This window comes from Onychomys torridus, chromosome 22, assembly GCF_903995425.1.
Source record: "Onychomys torridus chromosome 22, mOncTor1.1, whole genome shotgun sequence".
Lineage (NCBI taxonomy): Eukaryota > Metazoa > Chordata > Mammalia > Rodentia > Cricetidae > Onychomys > Onychomys torridus.
This window is the reverse complement of record NC_050464.1, coordinates 13,759,042-13,779,341: the sequence shown is the minus strand read 5'-3', so window position 1 is coordinate 13,779,341 and position 20,300 is coordinate 13,759,042. Positions and strand designations below refer to the sequence as shown.

At 36.3% G+C, this 20,300-nt stretch overlaps 1 protein-coding gene and 1 pseudogene across 1 annotated transcript in view; both read left to right on the top strand.

The window, feature by feature from the left end:
- Positions 1 to 20,300, top strand: part of LOC118572619 (cytochrome P450 3A13-like) — a 45,329-nt gene that overhangs the window by 11,740 nt on the left and 13,289 nt on the right. The window contains exons 5-7 of the mRNA XM_036172345.1: positions 8,113 to 8,226; positions 8,520 to 8,608; positions 9,210 to 9,358. Coding sequence (XP_036028238.1) covers positions 8,113 to 8,226; positions 8,520 to 8,608; positions 9,210 to 9,358 — 352 coding nt within the window. The remainder of the gene's footprint in view (positions 1 to 8,112; positions 8,227 to 8,519; positions 8,609 to 9,209; positions 9,359 to 20,300) is intronic.
- Positions 4,579 to 5,179, top strand: LOC118572561 (annotated as a pseudogene).

Sequence of the window (20,300 nt, the reverse complement as noted above, 5' to 3'; positions counted from 1 at the left end):
GATTTCCAAAGTGGCTGTACAAGCTTGCATTCCCACCATCAATGGAGGAGAGTTCTTCTTGCTCCACATCCTCTCCAGCATAAGTTGTCTTCTGTGTTTTTGATCTTTGCCATTCTGACAGGTGTAAGGTGGTATCTCAGAGTCATTTTGATTTGCATTTCCCAGATAATTAGGGATGTTGAGCAATTCCTTAAATGTCTTTCAGCCATTTGAACTTCCTCTGTGGAGAATTCTCTGTTTAGTTCTATAGCCCATTTCTAATTGGACTGTTAGGCATTTTGATTTCTAATTTATTGAGTTCTTTTTATATTCTGGATATCAGCCCTCTGTCAGATGTGGGGTTGGTGAAGAACTTTTCCCATTCTGTATGCTGTCACTTTGTCTTGTTGACCATGTCCTTTGCTCTACAAAAGCTTCTCAGTTTCAACAGGTCCCATTGTTTGATTGTTTCTCTCATTGTCTGTGCTACTGGTGTTATACTTAGAAAGTGATCTCCAGTGCCAATTCATTCAAGACTACTTCCTACTTTCTCTTCTATCAGGTTCAGAGTAACTGGATTTATGTTGATCCACTTGGACTTAAATTTTGTTCATGGTGACATATATGGATCTATTTGCAGCCTTCTACATGTTGACATTCAGTTATGCCAGCACCATTTGTTGAAGATGCTTTCTTTTTTCCATTGTATATTTTTGGCTTCTTTGTCAAAAATTATATGTTCATAGGTGTGTGGGTTAATGTCAGGTCTTCAATTCGATTCCATTCTTCTACATGTTCTTTTTTAGGCCAGTGCCAAGCTGTTTTTATTATGGTAGCTCTATAGTAGAGCTTGAGGTTCGGGATAATTTTTTTTTTTTAGTTATAATACAAATTTTTTATTTTTTTACTCCTACTTACTCTCCCCTGTTCCCTCCCCAAATCTCTTTAGATAATATGAAATACTGAATCCCTGTGTCATTCAACCATCCATAGTGTTATTCATCATTCCCACTTCCTCCCCTTCTGTATTTTCCTACTTCTTTCTCCAGTTTAAAGTCCCTCCTCATTTTCCCCAATTTCTACTTCATATTTTATCTGTCCTACTATTTCCCTCTTAGGTGTCCCCCTTGTCATAGCCCCATTTCAGTTTCCTCCTTTCTGTGATTGCTCTATTGTATACACACATATGTAGATAGAGGGCTAGGAACCAAAGATATAAAGAACATGGCGTATTTGTCTTTGTGGGTCCGACTTATCTCACTAAATATAATATTTTCCAGTTCTACTCATTTACTGTATGGTTTTAATTTTCTTCACAGCTAAATGGTAATCCATTGTACACATATACCTCATTTTCAATATCTATTCACTATCTATTAGTTGAAGGATATTTAGGTTGTTTTCATTTCCTGGTAATTGTGAACAGAGCATCAATGAACATATCTGTGCCTGCATCTGTAGAGTAGAATGTTGTCTTCTTTGAAGAATTGCCAAGAAGTGGTAAAAGCTAGGTTATATGGTAGATTTATTTTTAATTTATTAGAGAATTATGCACAATGATTTTCAGGTTGCACCAGTTTGCAATCACACAGTAGATTGTGATTCTATTTTCCTACATCCTCACTAGCACTTGTTGTTGGTTATCTTGATTTTATCCATTTTGAGATTGGTTATATGAATACTCAAAGTTGTTCTAACTTTTGTTTATCTAATTTATACGTGTAATGAAAATCAGTAGATATTTTTTAGACTTCTTAAAGCCTTATTTTGAGAATTTTTTTCAACTCTATTACCCATCTTCCTTGAGATAGAGTCTCTCTGCATAGCCCTGGTTGTCCTAGAATGCACTATGTAAACCAAGCTGTTCTTCAAATCACAGAGATCCACCTCCCTTTAACTCTGTAGTACTGGTATTAAAGGTGTGAGACACTATGCCCTTCTCTCATATCTCATTTTTAAATTGAGTCATTTGTGTTCTTAAGTCTTTAGGGTTTTTTTTTTTTTTGGCAGGGTACCTTATAGATTCTAATATTAAGCCATTATCAGATGTAAAGATGGCAAAGATTCTCTCTTTGTAGTGTTTGCTTCACGCAATTGACCTCCTCCTCTGCTCCATAAAGCTTTTTTTTTTTTAATTTTGTGAGGCAATATTTGTCAATTGTTGTTGACCTTAATTTCTAGACAAATAGAGTCCTGTTCATAAAATCATTTCCTATACATATAATCTTTACGGTCCTGCTTCAGTTTTCTTATGGCAGATCTAGCATTTCAGATTTTACACTGATATCTTTGATGTATTTGTAATTAGTTTTCAATAAGATGATTTATATGGGTCTAATTTATTCTTTTCCATGTGGCCATCCTGTTTTCACAGCACATTTGTTAAAGATGCTGTATATTCTCCAGAGTATATTTTTGGATCTTTGTCAAATCAGGTAGCTAAAGACATGTGTATTCATGTTTGAGTCTTTTGTTTCCTCCCTTGATCTATATATCTTTTTGCACCAGTAAGATACATTGTTTATTAATGCTACTGTAGAACATATTTTGAAATCCAGAATGATAATTATTTCTGCACTTTTCTTATTATTAAGGATTGCTCTGGTGATCCAAATCTTTTTTAATTCCATGTGGATTTTAGGAATTATAGTTTTCTGAAGAATGTCATTGTGAATTTCTTAGAGTTGCCTTGAGTCTATATATTGCTTTAGCCAGAATAATCATTTTCACAATGTCATTTCTACTAGTACAGAATCAAAGGATGTCTTCCTGTCTTGTAGTGTCTCAATCTCTTTCTTCTGAGATTTAAAACTTTAACTGTAGAGTTCTTTCTCCTCCTTGAATATGTTCATCACAAGGTCTATTACATTCTTTGAAGGTATTGTAAGTGGATATGTGTCCATCATCTTCTTCTGAATTTGCTAGTGAACATGTAGGCTACTGATTTTTGTAAGTTGATTTTGTATCCTGACTCTTTATTGAAACTGTTCTTCATTTCAACATGTTTTCTAGTAGAATGTATATTTATATATGTATAAATATATGTGTACATACATTTGACAAATAAGAATAATGTGACTTTTTCTTTTTGTATAATTTCCTTTTCTTGTTATTTTGTTCTAGCTAGTGCTTCAAGGATTATATTGAAAAAGAGTGGGGATATTGCACAGCCCTGTCTCACTCTTGATTTTAATTTATTTTAATGGTATTGCTTGAGTATTTCTCCATTAAGGATAATGTTGGCTGTGGGTTTGTAATACAGAGCATTTATTATTTTGATGTGCATTATATATTTTATTTGAGTTTTTTTCATTCCTACTCTCTGTAGAACTTGTATAATGAAGGCATGCTGATTTGTTTTCAAACACTGTCTCAAAAGTATCTCCTCAGCCAATATTGGAACTCCATATGTAGTACAGGTTGATGTTGACCTCTCAGATATCAACTTGCCTCTACACAGCATCACTGTGCTGAACATTTTAACCATTTATTGGTTTGTATGTTTGTTTATTATTTATTTATTTATTTTTATACTAATTATTTTTAATTTTAAAATTAGATGTGGGCATGTGCATCAGAATGTGGGTGTGGGTTGTGCATCAGTATTTGGGGTGTGCACATGAATAATGATAGTAATTCTTATTTATGCCTTCATTATTTCATATATGTTTGTATTATAACTTTTATTGTGATATTATTACAATAAGTACAATACATAATAACATATGGACATATAATACACAACATCTGTATACACATATTTCTTATATGCACCTCATATTACCTAATCTTGTCTCTCTCCCATTCTTACTCTTTCTCTTCCTCTTCTAAATTATATTTCCCTCTTGTTTTTGTTGGCTTAATAATCCAAATGTTTTATTATATTTAATAAACATTTAAATGCAGGTTGTAATTACAGCTGAATGATTACCTGTATTTATTTGTAAATGTAAAATAAATTCCATTTTACATTCAGGTACACATTACAATTTGTTGGTTACATTATTCACATCACCTTTTTTATAACTAGCAAGTTATATTAAATATAAAATGGAATTTAACCAAATTAAAGTGAAATGCTAAAGAGTAAGCAACATTAAATGTGGACATTATACAAAAGAAAAATGATTTAAAAATGTATTTATGTCAATTCAGTCAATTCAATGAATTGATACTCTAATCCTAAAATTCCAGAATTTTAACAGCTAGGAGTACAAAGAGTTGACATATAGTTCAATATTACAAAAAAAAAAAGAGAGAGAAAAGAAAGAATACTGAAGGAAACAAATTTTCATCCTTTGATTACTATTTTTACCTTACTACATTAACCTAACAACTGAACTTCATCTAACCTAACCTACTTTTGTCTAACTGAGCCTACAGGCTTACATATTCCAACTACTACCTTTCTTTGCAAGACAATATAATGCATAGAAAATCCTTGATCGTCTGCCTTCAGAAAATTCATTGATTGTCCACATCTCAGAAAAATTTGGTGCCAGAATTTGGTTTGAACTAATGAAGAAAATGTTCTTACTGGTCCTTAATCTCAGAGTGGTGAATCCCTGCATCTAGCAGGCTTTCTAGGGGGAAAAATCCATGGGTGACAGAAGATTTATTTACTTTCAGTTCCAAGATTTAAATTCAAGTCTCAGACCCAGGATGGGCAATGCAACTGCCAATAATACTTGCATTGTTGATGATTCAAGTATAATCTGAATGGTGCTATCTATAGTGTTGTGTTCATCCTGGGTCTAATAACCAACCAACTGTGCCTCTCTGTTTGTCTTCTGCTTCCACATGAAAATGAGAAGTGAGACTGCTATTTTCATCACCAATCTGGCCCTCTCTGATTTGCTTTTTGCTGTACCCTACCTTCAAAATTTTTACAACTTTAATCGCCACTGGCCTTTTGGTGACACCCTCTGTAAGATCTCAGGGACCACATTCCTCACCAATGTCTATGGAATCATGCTCTTCCTCACCTGTATTAGTGTGGATCATTTCCTAGCCATTGTCTATCCCTTCCAATCTCATACGATTAGAACCAGGAAGAATTCTGCTATTGTGTGTGCTAGAGTCTGGATCCTAGTCCTCAGTGGTAGTATTTCAGCCTCTTTGTTCTCAACCACTAATGTCAACCACCACCTGCTTTGAGGGCTTCTCCAAACATGTTTGGAAGACATTCCCTCTGTTTTAATGTCTTTAAAAAATTAGGTGACACTAGTGAATCTGTTAAATGTTGATTACAAGAGAAAATATATTGGAAAATTATTTGCAGGAACTTAGAGACCACATCACTCACTACACTGATAAAGTACATGGTTGTTCCCTCTCCGGTTGCCACTACCTACCTATAAGTCCTAAGGGAGACACAGAACCTCATGAACCCTTCCCTTTTCTATGTTGGAAACTTGATGGGTGTTATCTTGTGAATGGACTTGGGCCAATAATCACAATTCTGAAACTGCAAAGATATTTCATGCCCAGAAGTGAACTTTCTATATGTTTCTACCCTTCCTGTTGTTCTTAAATGTATAAGAAACTTTATTTATGTTTGTTAAAATATGTATATATGTTTGTGAATATGAATAAAATGTCCATGAAATCATAAGAAGGTGTTGGATTCCCTGGTTCTAGAGTCACAGGCATTTGCCCTACCTGACAGGACTTCTGGAAACTGAACTCAGGTCCTTGTGAAGAGCAGCATATGTTTTTAACTAGTGAGCCTATTCTGCAGGCCAGACTTTATATTTGTTCTGCTCTTCTCTCTTTTTTAATCACCTCTGAGCCTTTGAGTGGGTGATTTAGATGTCACATTTAGGATTGATCATTCTGAAGTCACCTTTGTTTACATTGTCTAGTTATAAATTGCTGTATTAAACTTTGGCCATGATAAAATGAAACTTCTAAGACAAACACTGAAAGCAGTAATCTGAGTATATAAACATAAGAATCTAGAGGGCAATTCCATTAGCATCAAATTCAGTGTTGTAGCAACAACAGTTGTTTCTACACTAGGGCCAATGATATGATTTTATCAGTTTTACAATACTGCGTATGTAAAGATGGCTCAGGCATCAAGAAAACTAACTGCTATTATAGAAGACCAGGATTCAATTCCCAGTAGTCACATGGTACCTGAAACTCAACTCTAAGTCCAGTCTCATTGGATCTTATGCCCTCTACTTGGCTCTGCAGACACTGCACATTTTTAGTACAGATGTGTTCCACTTATACATGGAAAAAATGCTCTTGCAACTATTATTAACTCCGCAGATGTGGTGGGTGACATCACAAACCTCTTTCCTGTCTGTGCTGGAGTTGTAAAATAGGATTGATCTTCCAGAGGTCAAGTGGGAATAACCCTGTCAACTGTGAGTCCTTGTGAGTCATACCCATGTAATACTCAGAGTCAAGAACTGCATGGCACTCCTCTGGTTCTAAGAGTCTATTAACGATGTCTTCCACAATGTTTCCTAAACCTTGGATGTGATGCTTGTAGGCATTCTGTCACTTTCAGTTTCCTTAATTTTTTGTGTACCGTCTTTATTTGTTCCATGTAGTTAATAACATAACTGTGTGGAAATATATTCACTTCCAATGAAATCAGAGTGCCTTTTAGTTTATCATTTGCCTCTCATTGCAGTATCTAGATACCAGGTTAGGATGTAGTAAAAGGTAAGAACTGGTCTTTTAAAATCATTTCTTAATGGGAAAATCAGTGTTTCTTAACAAACAGAGGTGATGGATGAAGGTTTTGTTTGATGTAGTTTTTATCATATGTGTGAGGTTTCCCCTCTCATTATTGACATGTATTTATGTCATCAAGAACTATTGAAATATTCCAAGTTAGGATCAAATATATGAGCATATGATGGTAGAAATTTTACAAGGGGAAAAGAGAATTATAGTGCTCCTTTGCTTATATTTCAGGATAAAAAATCAAGGAGAGATATTTGCATGATATTCAATTAATGCTTCAGTCAATAATTCCCATTTCTTTGGTATTTGTGATAATTTAATAATTAATGTTTCATGTCATTTCTCTTCAAAATATCTCAACCTGGAGATACTTGTAAGAGCAAAACTGGTCTAAGGAAAATTTGCTAATATAGACCTCCTATATGTATCCTATTGTTCTGGTTGCATTTTGGCAACATGAAACAAATCTAGGCATAGTTAGGACGAGAAACCCCAGCTGAGAAATGCCTCCATCAGTTTACGTGTAGAAAGGCATGAGGCATTTTCTTCCTTAGTGACTGTGCTCGACTCACTGTAGTTGCTGCCACCCCTGGGCAGTTAATCCGAGGTTGTATTTGAAAGCAGACTGAACAAACCGTGGTGAGGAAGCCAGAAGGGGCATTCCTCCAAAGCTTCTGCTTCAGTTCCTGCCTTCAGGTTCCTGCCTTGAGTTAATGTCTTGACTTTTCTCAGTGACAGACTATTGTCTAAGAGTTGTAAGATTACTAAATGCTCTCCATAAGGAGTTGCTTTTTTCCATGCTCTTCATCACATCAATAGAAACCTAACTAAGAAACCAAATTTTTCTGCACAGACATGGAAAATACTTTTAGTCTTCTCCCTGTCTTTTCACAGAAAAAGACATTTTTTTTTTCCTACAGAGAGAATCACTTTAAAATGAAGATTGTAATATAACAACTTATTCCCACACAGGTGGTGTATGTATCCTTACTTTAACTTTGAACCACTTTACATATATATATATATATATATATATATATATATATATATGTGTGTGTGTGTGTGTGTGTGTGTGTGTGTGTGTGTGTGTGCGCCTGAATGTGTGTATGTATACTGCATGTGTGCAAGTACTCACAGAGAGCAAGAGAGGGTATTAAATACCCAGAACTCTATTTATGGGCACTTCTGAACCAAATAATGTAGCTGCTGAGAAATGAACCAGAGTCCTTGCAAGAGGAGCAAGCGGTATTGACCACTGTGCCAGTTCTTCAGCCCTAGTTTGAGGAACTGTTTTTGAGGGACTAGCCTGAAACCTGCCACCAAGAAGAGGGTTAGTAACTGTTAAAGAATGTTGTCTATTTTATGCAGGTTTTGTAACTGTTAAGATAACCAATCTAATTCAGAACAAAATTTTTCTTGGTATTGTAGCTTTTTGGTCCACTTGGATTTATGAAAAAAAGTATAGCAAATGCTGAGAATAAAGATTGGAAAAGAATCCGGTCCTTGATGACACCAGCCTTTAGCAGTGGAAAACTAAAGGAGGTAAGTTTATGCAGAGCATTTTATTGTAAATGGAGTAGATTTTATCAGAGGAGTGGTAGAAATAATGTCATACTCTTCAAAGAGATGTTCCTGTGAGCTTTATATTGCTAAGAAAGGTCTTTCTTTTGTTTCATTGTTGTGTTTTTGTTTTGTTTTGTTTTGTTTTGTTGTTATTTTGTATTATGTAGTCATTTTAAAAATATGATGATCTTTATACAATTTCAAAAGACTTGTTAGTTTAGGAACTCAAATATTGCCATTTAACAGGAAATTATGTTGTGTTTTGTGCATAGATGTTCCACATCATTCAAGAATATGGAGATGTGCTGGTGAAAAACATGAGTCCAGAAGTAGAGAAGGGCAAGAATGTTACCATGAACAAGTGAGCAGTGATGCATGCATTGTCTAGGGACTCTGCTCCATATGGAGTCCTCCCTCTGCCTGATAAGTAGATAAATTATTCCAGAGCAAGAGTAAGGGAGAGGCATAAGTTACCCTGCTGTGAACCACTCAGTAAGGAGCAACTCCCAAAAATACCTGTGAGATTCTCTGCCTGGTGTAACTGAGACAAAATTAGGTTACTGGTTATCATCTTGTATATTCTAGAATAGTTTAGAATGAAAGAAGAAAATTTAGAAATGGCTCAGATGAGAGGATTAAGAAATGTGTGAGGAAGATATATGTGCCACATAAGAGGTCACTGGTTTGACAAGCATATTTTAGCTGTAACTTTCAACTATCTAAATCTTCAGGTTTTGCTGAGTGTCTTAGAAAAATATCACCAAGAAACAAATTCCTTCTACCTTTTTCATCCAACAGAAGAGGGAGAAAGTTCTGGAAATACTGTGGGTCGTAAAGTCATGTTGATTTCTGAAGATACCACAGTAGTAAACTCAGGCTTTGTTGATTATACTGAAGACTAATGGTCATATAGCTCAGAGGTTGTGTAAGTAACACATTAACTCACCTGCTTCTCTCCTCAGGGTCTTTGGGGCCTATAGCATGGATGTGATCACTAGTACCTTATTTGGGGTGAAGGTGGATTCCCTCAACAACTCCCAGGATCCCTTTGTGAAAAACACCAGAAAGCTTTTTATATTTGACTACTTTAATCCATTGGCTTTCTTTGAAGGTATATAGCCTATTTTTCAACTATATTAAGATCTTAGACTTATTTTTATTATCATACAAAATAAAGAGGCTCCTCATAGCATCTTGCTTTCACTCCACTATTATCTGATTAATTCATCCCCCTTTGAATTTTCATATCACGTGTTGTTATCCATCATTGACATATACTTTTGAATGTTTTGATAGGTATGAAATGATGTGTAATTTCTTTCTTTGAGCCATTAATTTCATGATTTATATATATACATACATATTTACACTTACATATTAAATCATTCCTCCATCTCTTGAATGAAACTTGAATCAAAGTTAAATTGATGTTATCTACTTCCAATGTTTCTCTGTTCATTTTATTAAGCATAATATTTTTATTTTAAGCGTGTGTATAGAGTCACTCACTATTATATTGCAGAATTTATTCTCCATTTAATTTGATGTTGGCTGTTGTTGGCTTGCTGTAGATTACCTTTATTATGTTTAGGTATGTTTCCTGTACTCCTGATCGCTCCAAGACATTTATCATGAAGGGGTGTTGGATTTTGTCAAATGCCTTTTCTGCATCTAGTGAGATGATCATGTGGTTTTTTTCTTTCAGTTTGTTTATATGGTGTATTACATTGATGGACTTTCATATGACATTATATCTACTAGCATTTTTATGAAACTGAGTGCACATATTGAAGCATATACATGTAGAGTTGCAAAACCTTGTGGATGGATAGTTTCTATAAAGTGTACAATCTTCTACATCCTTGTGACTAGCTTTAGTTTGATATAGGAATAATGATGTAAGCTTGTTTTATTTGTTGATATTTGGTGGTTGGGAACATTTCTTGGGTCAGGAAAAAGCATTATGATTGATAAGAAAATATGTTAGTCTGTGAACTATTTACTTATTCATTTATTAAAACACAGGTCACAGGTTCCACATTAGTATTACTAGCTGGTCTAGAACTGGCTATATAGATGAGGCTTGTCTGAATCTCACAGTGATCTGCTTGCCTCTGGCTTTTGAGTGCTGAGATTAAAGGATGTATCTGCAGTCTTAGTCTGTGTCCTTAGATAAAGGAATACAGACTGTTAATATTCAGACTTCTTATTGAAAGTCACACTTTGATTCCTGACATGTTATTGATTTTTCTACTGTCTGGCTTTTTTTTTTTTCTTTCTTCTTTTTTTTTTTTTTGATTTTGGTTTTGGTTTTTGGTTTTTCGAGACAGGGTTTCTCTGTGTAGTTTTGCACCTTTCCTGGAACTCACTTTGGAGACAAGACTGGCCTTGAACTCACAGAGATCCGCCTGCCTCTGCCTCCCAAGTGCTGGGATTAAAGGCGTACACCACCACCGCCTGGCTCTGGCATTGTTTTGACACTCTATTCTTAACGTTTCTCAGTATTGTGATTTCCTCTAGCCTGTTGGCTATGGTTGTTTTTTTTCCGTTGGTCAAACTGACCTTTACATTGTGTAATGTAATCACACTTTATTGTAAGAAATTCTTTAGCATGATATAGCAGGGATAGTTTCTTTCTCTCATTTTATTGTAATAAATACCCAGATTTTAATAGTTTACTAGATATTGCTATAAATCATGAAAAACGTCTTTTTAAGACATCCTGGAATTTTTGTTTTCCGTTGAAAATACAAAAGACATGCTCATTGACCTGTGCTTACATGTAACATCATCCTTCCTTTCAAAACTGCCAGTAGATTTTATTTATTCTGCATATTCACTGTGTTATCTTCAGTGTGAATTGGGAAGTATTTTCTCTGGTTTCATATCTGTGTTATACTATTTTCTATTTTGGATCATGATGAACATTTCTTTCCTTAAGTCTGGGAACCTCTGTTCTTTGATTTTATTGATAATATTTTCTTTATCCTCTCCTTTTTTATTTATTATATTTGTGTTTGAATTTTACATATCAGCCATGGGTTCTGCTATCCTCCCCCTCCCACCCCTATCATGTCATTTGCAAATAAGGAAAGCTTGACTTCTTCCTTTCCAATTTGTATCCCCTTAATCTCCATATGTAGTCTTATTGCTCTGGCTAGAACTTCCAGTACTATATTGAATAAGTATGGGCAGGAGGGGACAGCCTTGCCCTGTTCATGATTTTAGTGGTATTGCTTTGAGTTTCTCAACATTTAATTTGATGTTGGCTGTTGTTGGCTTGCTGTAGATAGCCTTTATTATATTTAGGTATGTTCCCTTTACTCCTGATCACTCCAAGACATTTATCATGAAGGGGTGTTGGATTTTGTCAAATGCCTTTTCTGCATCTAGTGAGATGATCATGTGGTTTTTTTTCTTTCAGTTTGTTTATATGGTGTATTGCATTGATGGACTTTTGCATGTTGCACTACCCTTGCATCCCTGGGAAGAAGCCTACTTGATCATGTTGGATAATTGGTTTTTTTTTTTCAAGGTTCTTTTTTTAAATTTTTTTCTTTATTATTATGTGTTTTAAATTTTATACATCAGCCATGGGTTCCCCTGTCCTCCCCCTTCACGCCCCCAATCCCACCTTTCCCCCAGCCCCTCCCCTCCATTCCCATATCCTTCAGGATCAAGGCACCCCTGGGGATTCATTTAAACCTGGTGGATTCAGTACAGGCAGGTCCTGTCACCTCCTTCCAGACTGAGCAAAGTGCCCCTGTGTAAGCCCAAGATTTCAAACAGCCAGATCATGCACTAAGGACAGATCCTGGTCCCACAGACTGGATGCCTCCCAAGCAGATCAAGCTATTCAATTGTCTCACTTATCCAGAAGGCCTGCTCCAGCTGGGGGCTCCACAGCCTTTGGTTCATAATTCATAGGGGAGCAGGAATCCCAGCTGGATCAAGAACAGAAAGGGAGAACGAGGAATAACAGACCATGATAAATGAAGACCACATCAGAACAGGAATAGGCAGAATGCTCGAGAGTTCCCCAGAAATCCACAATGATATATCATCTGTAGTCTGCTGGCAATGGTCGAGAGAAAGTCTGATCTGACCTAGTCTGGTGATCAGATGACTAAATACCCTAACAGTCATCTTGGAACTCTCATCCAATAACTGATGGAAGTGGATGCAGAGATCCTCAGCCAGGCCCCAGATTGAGCTCCAGGTGTCCAACTGTCAAGAAAGAGGAGGGTCTGCAAGAGCGTGAATTGTTGAATCCAAGATTGCAAAAGCACAAGGACAAATAGCCAAATGAATGGATAATTGTTTTGATGTGTTCTTGGAGTCTGTTTGCCAATATTTTATTGAGTATTTTTGCATCAATGTTCATGAGGGAGATTGGTCTGTAGTTCTCCTTCTTTGTCGCATCTTTGTTTGGTTTAGGAATCAGGGTAATTGTAGCCTCATAGAAGGAGTGTGGTAATATACCTGCTGCTTCTATTGTGTGGAACAATTTAAAGAGTATTGGTATTAAGTCTTCTTTGAAGATCTAGTAGAATTCTGCAGTGAAACCATCTGGTCCTGGGCTCTTTTTGGTTGAAAAATTTTACTGAATGATTCTATTTCCTTAGGGGTTATTGGAATATTTAAGTGGTTTATCTGATCTTGATTGAACTTAGGAATGTGGTACCTATCCAGAAAATTATCCTTTCCTTTAAATTTTCCAGTTTTTTTGGAGTAGAGATTTTTGAAGTATGACCTGATGATTCTCTGGATTTCCTCATTGTCTGTTGTTATGTCTCCCTCCTCATTTCTGATTTTGTTAATTTGGATGCTCTCTCTCTCTCTCTCTCTCTGTCTTTTAGTTAGTATGGAAAAGGGCTTGTCTATCTTGTTGATCTTCTCAAAGAACCAAATCTTTGTTTCATTAATCCTTTGTATTGTTCTCTTTATTTCTATTTTATGGATTTCAGCTCTCAATTTGATAATTTCTTGGCATCCATTCCTCCTGGGAGACACTGCTTTTTCCTGTTGAAGAGTTTTCAGGTGTACTGTCAAGTCACTAGTGTGAGAATTCTCCAACTTCTTTATGTGGGCATTCAGTGCTATGAATTTCCCTCTTAGAACTGCTTTCATATTGTCCCATATGTTTGGGTATGTGGTGTATTCATTTTCATTGATCTCTAGGAAGTCTTTAATTTCTTTATTTCTTCTGTAACACATTGGTGATTCAGTTGACCATATTCAGTTTCCATGAGATTTTAGGTTTTCTGTAGTTTTTTGTTGTTGTTGTTGAAATCTAACCTTAACTCATGGTGGTCCAATAGAACACAGAAGGTCATTCCAATTGTTTTGTATATGTTGAGATTTGCTTTGTAGTCAAGTATGTGGTCGATTTTAGAGAATGTTACATGGGGTGCTGAGAAGAAGGTATATTCTTTTTTGTTCAGAATGTTCTGTAGATATCGATTAAGTACATTTGAGGCATAACATCAGTTAAGTCCACTATGTCTCTGTTAAGTTTCATTTTGGCAAATCTGTCCTGAGGTAAAAGTGTTATGTTGAAGTCTCCCACTATTAATGGGTGGGGTTTTCTATGTGACTGAAGCTTTAGTAATGTTTCTTTTACATATGTGGGTGCCCTTGCGTTTGAGGCATAAATGCTCAGAATTGAAACTTCATCTTGGTGTATCTTTCCTGCAATGAGTATGTAATATCCTTCATGATTTCTTTTGATTGATTTTAGTTTGAAGTCTATTTTGGTGGATATTAGGATGGCTACAGCAGTTTGCTTCTTAAGACCATTTGATTAGAAAATCTTTTCCCAGACTTTTAATCTTAGGAGGTGTCTATCTTTGAATTTGAGGTATGTTTCTTGTATGTAGCAGAAAGATGGGTCCTGTTTTGGAATCCATTCTGTTAGTCTGTGTCTTTTTATAGGTGCATTAAGTCCACTGATATTAAAGGATATTAATGACCAGTGACTGCTCGTTCCTGTTATTATTTTTATTTTTTTGTGGTAGTGTGCATGTACTTCTCTTCTTTGGGATTTACTGCTGTGGTGTTATCTATTGCCTGTGTTTTCGAAGGTGAATCTGACTTCTTTAGCTTGGAATTGTCCTTCTAGTGCTTTCTGTAGGACTGGGTTTGTGGATAAGTATTGTTTAAATCTGGTTTTGTCTTGAAAGGTCTTGTTCACTTCATCTATGATGGAGAAATCAGGTGTTATTCTGATGGGTTTGCCTTTATAAGTCCCTTGGCCTTTTTCCTTTGCTGCACTTAATATTCTTTCTTTATTCTGTATGTTTAGTTGTTTAATTATTATGTGGTGAGGGGACTTTTTTTGAGCATCTAGTCTGTTTGGTGTTCTATAGGCTTCATAGGCAGTTCCTTCTTTAAGGTGGGAAAGTTTTCTTCTATGATCTTGTTTAATATATTTTCTGTGCCTTTGAGTTGGTATTCTTCTCCTTCTTCTATCCCTATTTTTCGTATGTTTGGTCTTTTCATGGTGTCCCAAAATTCTTGGACATTTCGGGGCATGACTTTCTTGGCTTTAGTGTTTTCTTTGACTGATGAATCTATGTCTTCTACCGTATCTTCAACACTAGAGATGCTCTCTTCCATCTCTTGCATTCTGTTGGTTATACTTGCATCTGAAGGTCCTGTTTGTTTACTTAGATTTTCTATTTCTAGCATCCCTTCTGCTAGTGTCTTCTTCATTTTTTCTATTTCCTTCTTCAGGTCTTGGACTGTTTCCCTTGATTTTTCATGCAGAAACTTGAGAATAATTTCTATGCCTTTGACATGGAATTCTTGTAATTGTTCTATGATGAAAGTCATAGACTTTTTATTATCTCCCCAAAACTTACATGTTCCATTATACTGTTTAACAAATTGATCACAAATCATGACTGAATAATCTTACCATTTTACTTTGTCTCCATGCCTACAACTACTGTTGTCAATATGATCCACTCTATCTCGGAGTCTTTCCCCTGAAATTTGTATTTGACTTAATTATTGGGGGCCCACAGAAGTTTCCTAGTGAGACCTGAGCTTTCTATTCTCAACAAGGCTGCCTTAGGTGATGGACTGGTCATGAGTGTGGTCACTAGGTGTTTGGAAGTGTCTGCATGTGGTTGTGAAATATGCTTTAATCTAGCAAGGGGGAGGATACAGGCCCCACACCTTGTCATTGTTGTAAAAAAAGACCTTCTGAATAGACCAAAGGGTCCATTAGGTATTAATCCAGACCCTTCCAAACCTGCACTTTGTTTCTGTCTTTCCTCTAGTTGGCAAGTCCTCTGTTTCTACCTAATATGTCTCATTCCTTTCTCCTTAATAGTATCCTGGAAAACACGGAAGAAGGTCCTCACACTTGATGAAACTTTAAATTCTGTCATCATTTCATTTTTTTTTCCTCTGTATATCTATATCTTGATCAAATTCCACCTGAATGCCATTATACAATTTCCTCATTTCTTTCAACATTTGGTGTTTCCTTTGGATTTTAATTCATGAGATAGACACGTGTTCACTGAATTCTTTGAACATATTTTACAATCACTTTGATCACTTTTTTAAATTGCAAATGCATCTATGGATTAGACTTATTGTTAACGAGTTCCTTTCTCCTAAACCAATCCATTTCTATTAATCTATGTATTGCCAGGAGCCATGGCTGTGCCTGTGTTCCATTACAATCTTGCTGCACCAGTGGTCTGAAGCATCTTTGCTCACTTTGTCTTTCTTCTCCCTGTATCTTCGTTTGGATTTCTCACCTACTCTAACTTATCTTGACATAGTCTAAAGCATCATTTTTATATACTGATGGTAGAAACACATATACACAGCATACACAAAGACCATCCTACAACACTTCTTCTCTTCTGTCTAATCAAAATAGAAGATTTTTATTTTAACATAGAAAATTTATATATAACAAAACAGCTAACAAGCAAGAATTACAGAATTACAGTTACAATATCTAGTCTATTTGTACTTGGCAATATTAAAGAAAATACTCTATCATCTATCCTATATTTGTGAGAATAAAGTTTCTTGCCCAAATGGCTGGACTTTTCCACATTGTAAGCAAACTTCATAATGAGTTTCTTCAATGCCCATCATCCTTTTTGAAGTAATTGATGCTGCCAGGAGCAGACGTGTCTCACTTTCAGAAAACTCTAAATTCTTAAAACATTTTAAATGCCATATGCTGTAGGTCTTTGAAGTGTGTGCAGATTATCTATCATATTGAATAAACCTTTGTATACTTCAAATGCTTAAGTAACATGACTATAAGCTTCACAATTATAGAAAACTATTAATTTCTGTTTCTTAACTATACATTACATTTTTAAATGAGCTGCATAAACATAACACCCTGAACAAAAGAATTATACATACAGTAAAACAAAATTAATGTTAAGTTTTTAATCAATAAACTAAAATCCATACTGATGAAAAATATGTATGATTGACAGTTGATTTTTTGGATTAAGGTAGATTTAATAATCTACCCTTTCCCCATCATTTCTATATCATACCCCATTTTTTAGAGATTGACTATCATTACCATTTATAATCAACACTATTAAAATAAAAACAAACAAAAATAAAATAAACTATTTTTTGGGAGAATTTGGGCATAGCTTTTCATACTACTTCCTGCTGAATGGGGGCACTATCAAAATTATGGGGATCCTCAGAAACTTTAGAATTATGGTGAAATCTTTCGGTAGCAGATTGTGAGACAGCATCATATCAGCCAAGTGCCTTGAAGGTGCTATGGATGTTGGATCATATGGAGAACTCTCAGCGTGTCTTCTTTAATGTAACCATATTAACCTTGAATGAACCCAGTTTCTCTTCTTCTTTGGAAACAAAATCAGAACCTGTTTTTTCCAAAGTAACATATCTTCTGTTATACCTTGGAATCAAGTTATTTCTAACATATATATGTGGGTATACATATGCATATACACACGCATTGGTGTCATCTAGCAACCTTGAAATCATATGTCTCATATCAGTTTAAAAATACCAAATGGTCAAGAGAAAGCCCAAACTGACCTAGTCTGGTGATCAGATGGCCAAACACTGTAACAGTCGTGCCAGAAATTTCATCCAATGACTGAAGGAAGCAGATGCAAAGAGCCATGGCCAGGCCCCAGGTGGAGCTCCAGGAGTCCAATTGGCAAAAAAGAGGAGGGATTCTTTGAGCAAGAATTGTTGAGACCAATATTAGAAAAAGCACAGGGATTAAAGATGTGTGCTACCATGGCCCGGACATTTTTCTACACTTTTTCTTTTTTTCCTCTCAATCCTATGTATAGTTTTAAACACACTGTAACCAGTCTAGAGATTTTGTCCATCTGAATTTGTTTTATTATATATCTTTAATACTTTTCTGACCAAGAGAGTTCTTAAACTGCTGAATTAGGACTGAAACAGCAGCCCTGGCTGCTGTTTTTGCCTTTTTCGTCATGGCACAGATACCAACCAGTCATTCTTACCTCCCCAATTAAGAGAAGCTGTATGAAGTAGCAGGGAGCAACTGGGAGAAGCCTCTTAGTATCAGGGCCAGTAATGAGACCTGAACTAGGAAGCTGTTATTGGCTCCATTTTAGAATTCTTTTTTTTTTTAGTGCCCAGGTTTTATGTGGAATATCTTGCGCCATTTTTGAGTACCAATTGTAGAAGTCTTGCCTGAGAAACCTCCATTTTTATAAAATAAATGCTCAGAGGCTTAATATTAATTACAAACTGTTTGGCTGTATGGTCTATGGGTCAGGCAAAGTGCTAATGAGTTATTTTATCTTTTTAAACATAATTTTAATTTATTTTACATACCAAGAATCCCCCTCTTCTCTTCTCCTGCCCCTTCCAGCCTCCTCCTCCCAACCTACCCCCCATCCCCTCCTACAATAAGTTATGTATGGCCTCCCATGGGGAGGTACATTTAGTGGAGACAGGTCTAAGGCCCTCCCTTCTTCTCATGGCTGTGGGAGGTATCCTATCATAGAAGTGGGCTCCAAAAGGCCAGCTCATAAACCAGGGATGGATTCTGATCCCACTGACAGGGGATCCCTTAAACAGATCATGCTACACAACTGCCTTCCTATGCAGAAGGCCTAGTCCTGTCCTATGCAGGCTTTACAGCTGTTGATCTAAATTTCATGAGTTCCCACTAGATTGGTTTGGTTGTCTCTGTAGGTTTCCCCATCATGAACTTGATGCCCCTTGCTTATAGAATCCTTCTTCACTCTCTTTGACTAGAATCCTGGAGCTCATCATGGTGTTTGGCTATAGAAGTTTGCATCTGCTGTAATCATTTACTGGAGAAAGGCTCTATGATGACAGTTAGGGTATCCACCGATCTAATTATTGAGGGTAATACCAATTCAGGCACACTCTACACCATTGCTTAGTAGTCTAAGCTGGGGTCCTCCTTTGGGATTCCTGAGAACTTCCCTAGCACCCACTTTCTCTCTATCCCCTTGATGTCTCTCTCCATTTCGTTACTCTCCCACTCCATCTCTGTTCCAGCTTGATCATCAATTTTACCTTATGTTCTCCTCCCACATCCCCTAGGGCTGGGAGCCTGACCACAAGATACTTCCCTGCTGGCTGGCAACTGGGGCATCACTAGGTGGGGATTTCAAGGGGCTGGTTGTGTCCCAACACCTAGGTCTTATAGGCAGGATTTGGGAGTCACTCACCTCTTGGTCCATTGAGAGCTGGTGGATTCTGTGTTTCAGGAAGCCACTGGGGTTTCAGAGGTGTGGGTAGGTTTGAAGTAGGGCATGAGACTTGTAGATTTCATGACTCAATGGAAGGTTTAGTGGGGGAGACTATTCCCAGGAGTCTTCTCTGCTGGCCAACACCTGGGCAGCAATGAGTAGGAGTTCCCAGGGACTGATTGTGTCCTGGGGCCATATCCTCAAGGTTAGACTCTGGGTGGGATAAGAGTCACTCACTTCTTGTTCCAATGAGAACTGGCAGATTCTTGTCTCAAGAAGCCAATGTTGTCACTGGGCTCCAAGCTCTTTTTCCAGTGATTCTCTGGTAGCTGATCAGGGTTTGCAACAATGGTTATCACCAATCAGCAAACTCTCTATGAAAATAGAGTAGCAGTTGATTTAAAAACAGTCATTAGTCATTCTTTAGGTGCCAACTATTTTAGGGGAAATAAAACAAATTCCATTCTTTCTACACTGACATGTTAGCTATTGTGGGTATAAGTATGAATAAGGGAGACAATGGAAAATAAGTTATGGTAGGACTACTGATTAATAGATTGTTGCTAAATGGGACAGAGTAGAGCAGCAAAAATATCATAGTATAGTAAAAAAAAAAATGGTGGATGTAGGAAGATTTTGGAGTTTGGGTTAAATATAAAGTAGAAAAAAGAGGATAGATTGTGCAGCCACATCATGTAGAGCAGGCCCATCATTCAAGAAACTGAGCCACAGAGGTACTTTAAGCAAAGAAATTCTGTTACTAAGATGGAAGAAGGAATATATGAAAACATTTCTAAAAATATGAAATTATAAAAGATTTAAAATTTATAAACAGGGATGCCTTCCTACATTATCCTTTGATATCCTATAAATAAGGTCTAGCTATAGGGGGAAATGACAATGAAGTTTAGGTATTTAATAATACAACTAAATGTCCATAATATTGGGTTATCTCATTACATGGAGACCCTCTGTATTGTTCTCCCCAACTTCATGTCGAGTTTGAGCATCAAGTTCATCCTGGACCATTCTTCATGATTGTGATAGGGGTAGATGGACCAGTGTGCAGGAGTTGGATCATGATGATTTATATCTGGACAATTTTGTAAATAATGATTTCTTGATATTCATTGGCCTTGTTTTTGCATTAGATATGAGAACAACGAAGAAAAGGGACATGACTTTATCAAGAGGCTTGAGGAATATTTTATTCCCTGCTGTAGATCATTAGAAGAGGGAAGATTTCAATTCTTGCCCTACCCAGCATTCAACCAAGATGCTACCTCAAGCCAGAGGCTAGGGATGATGCCTGGC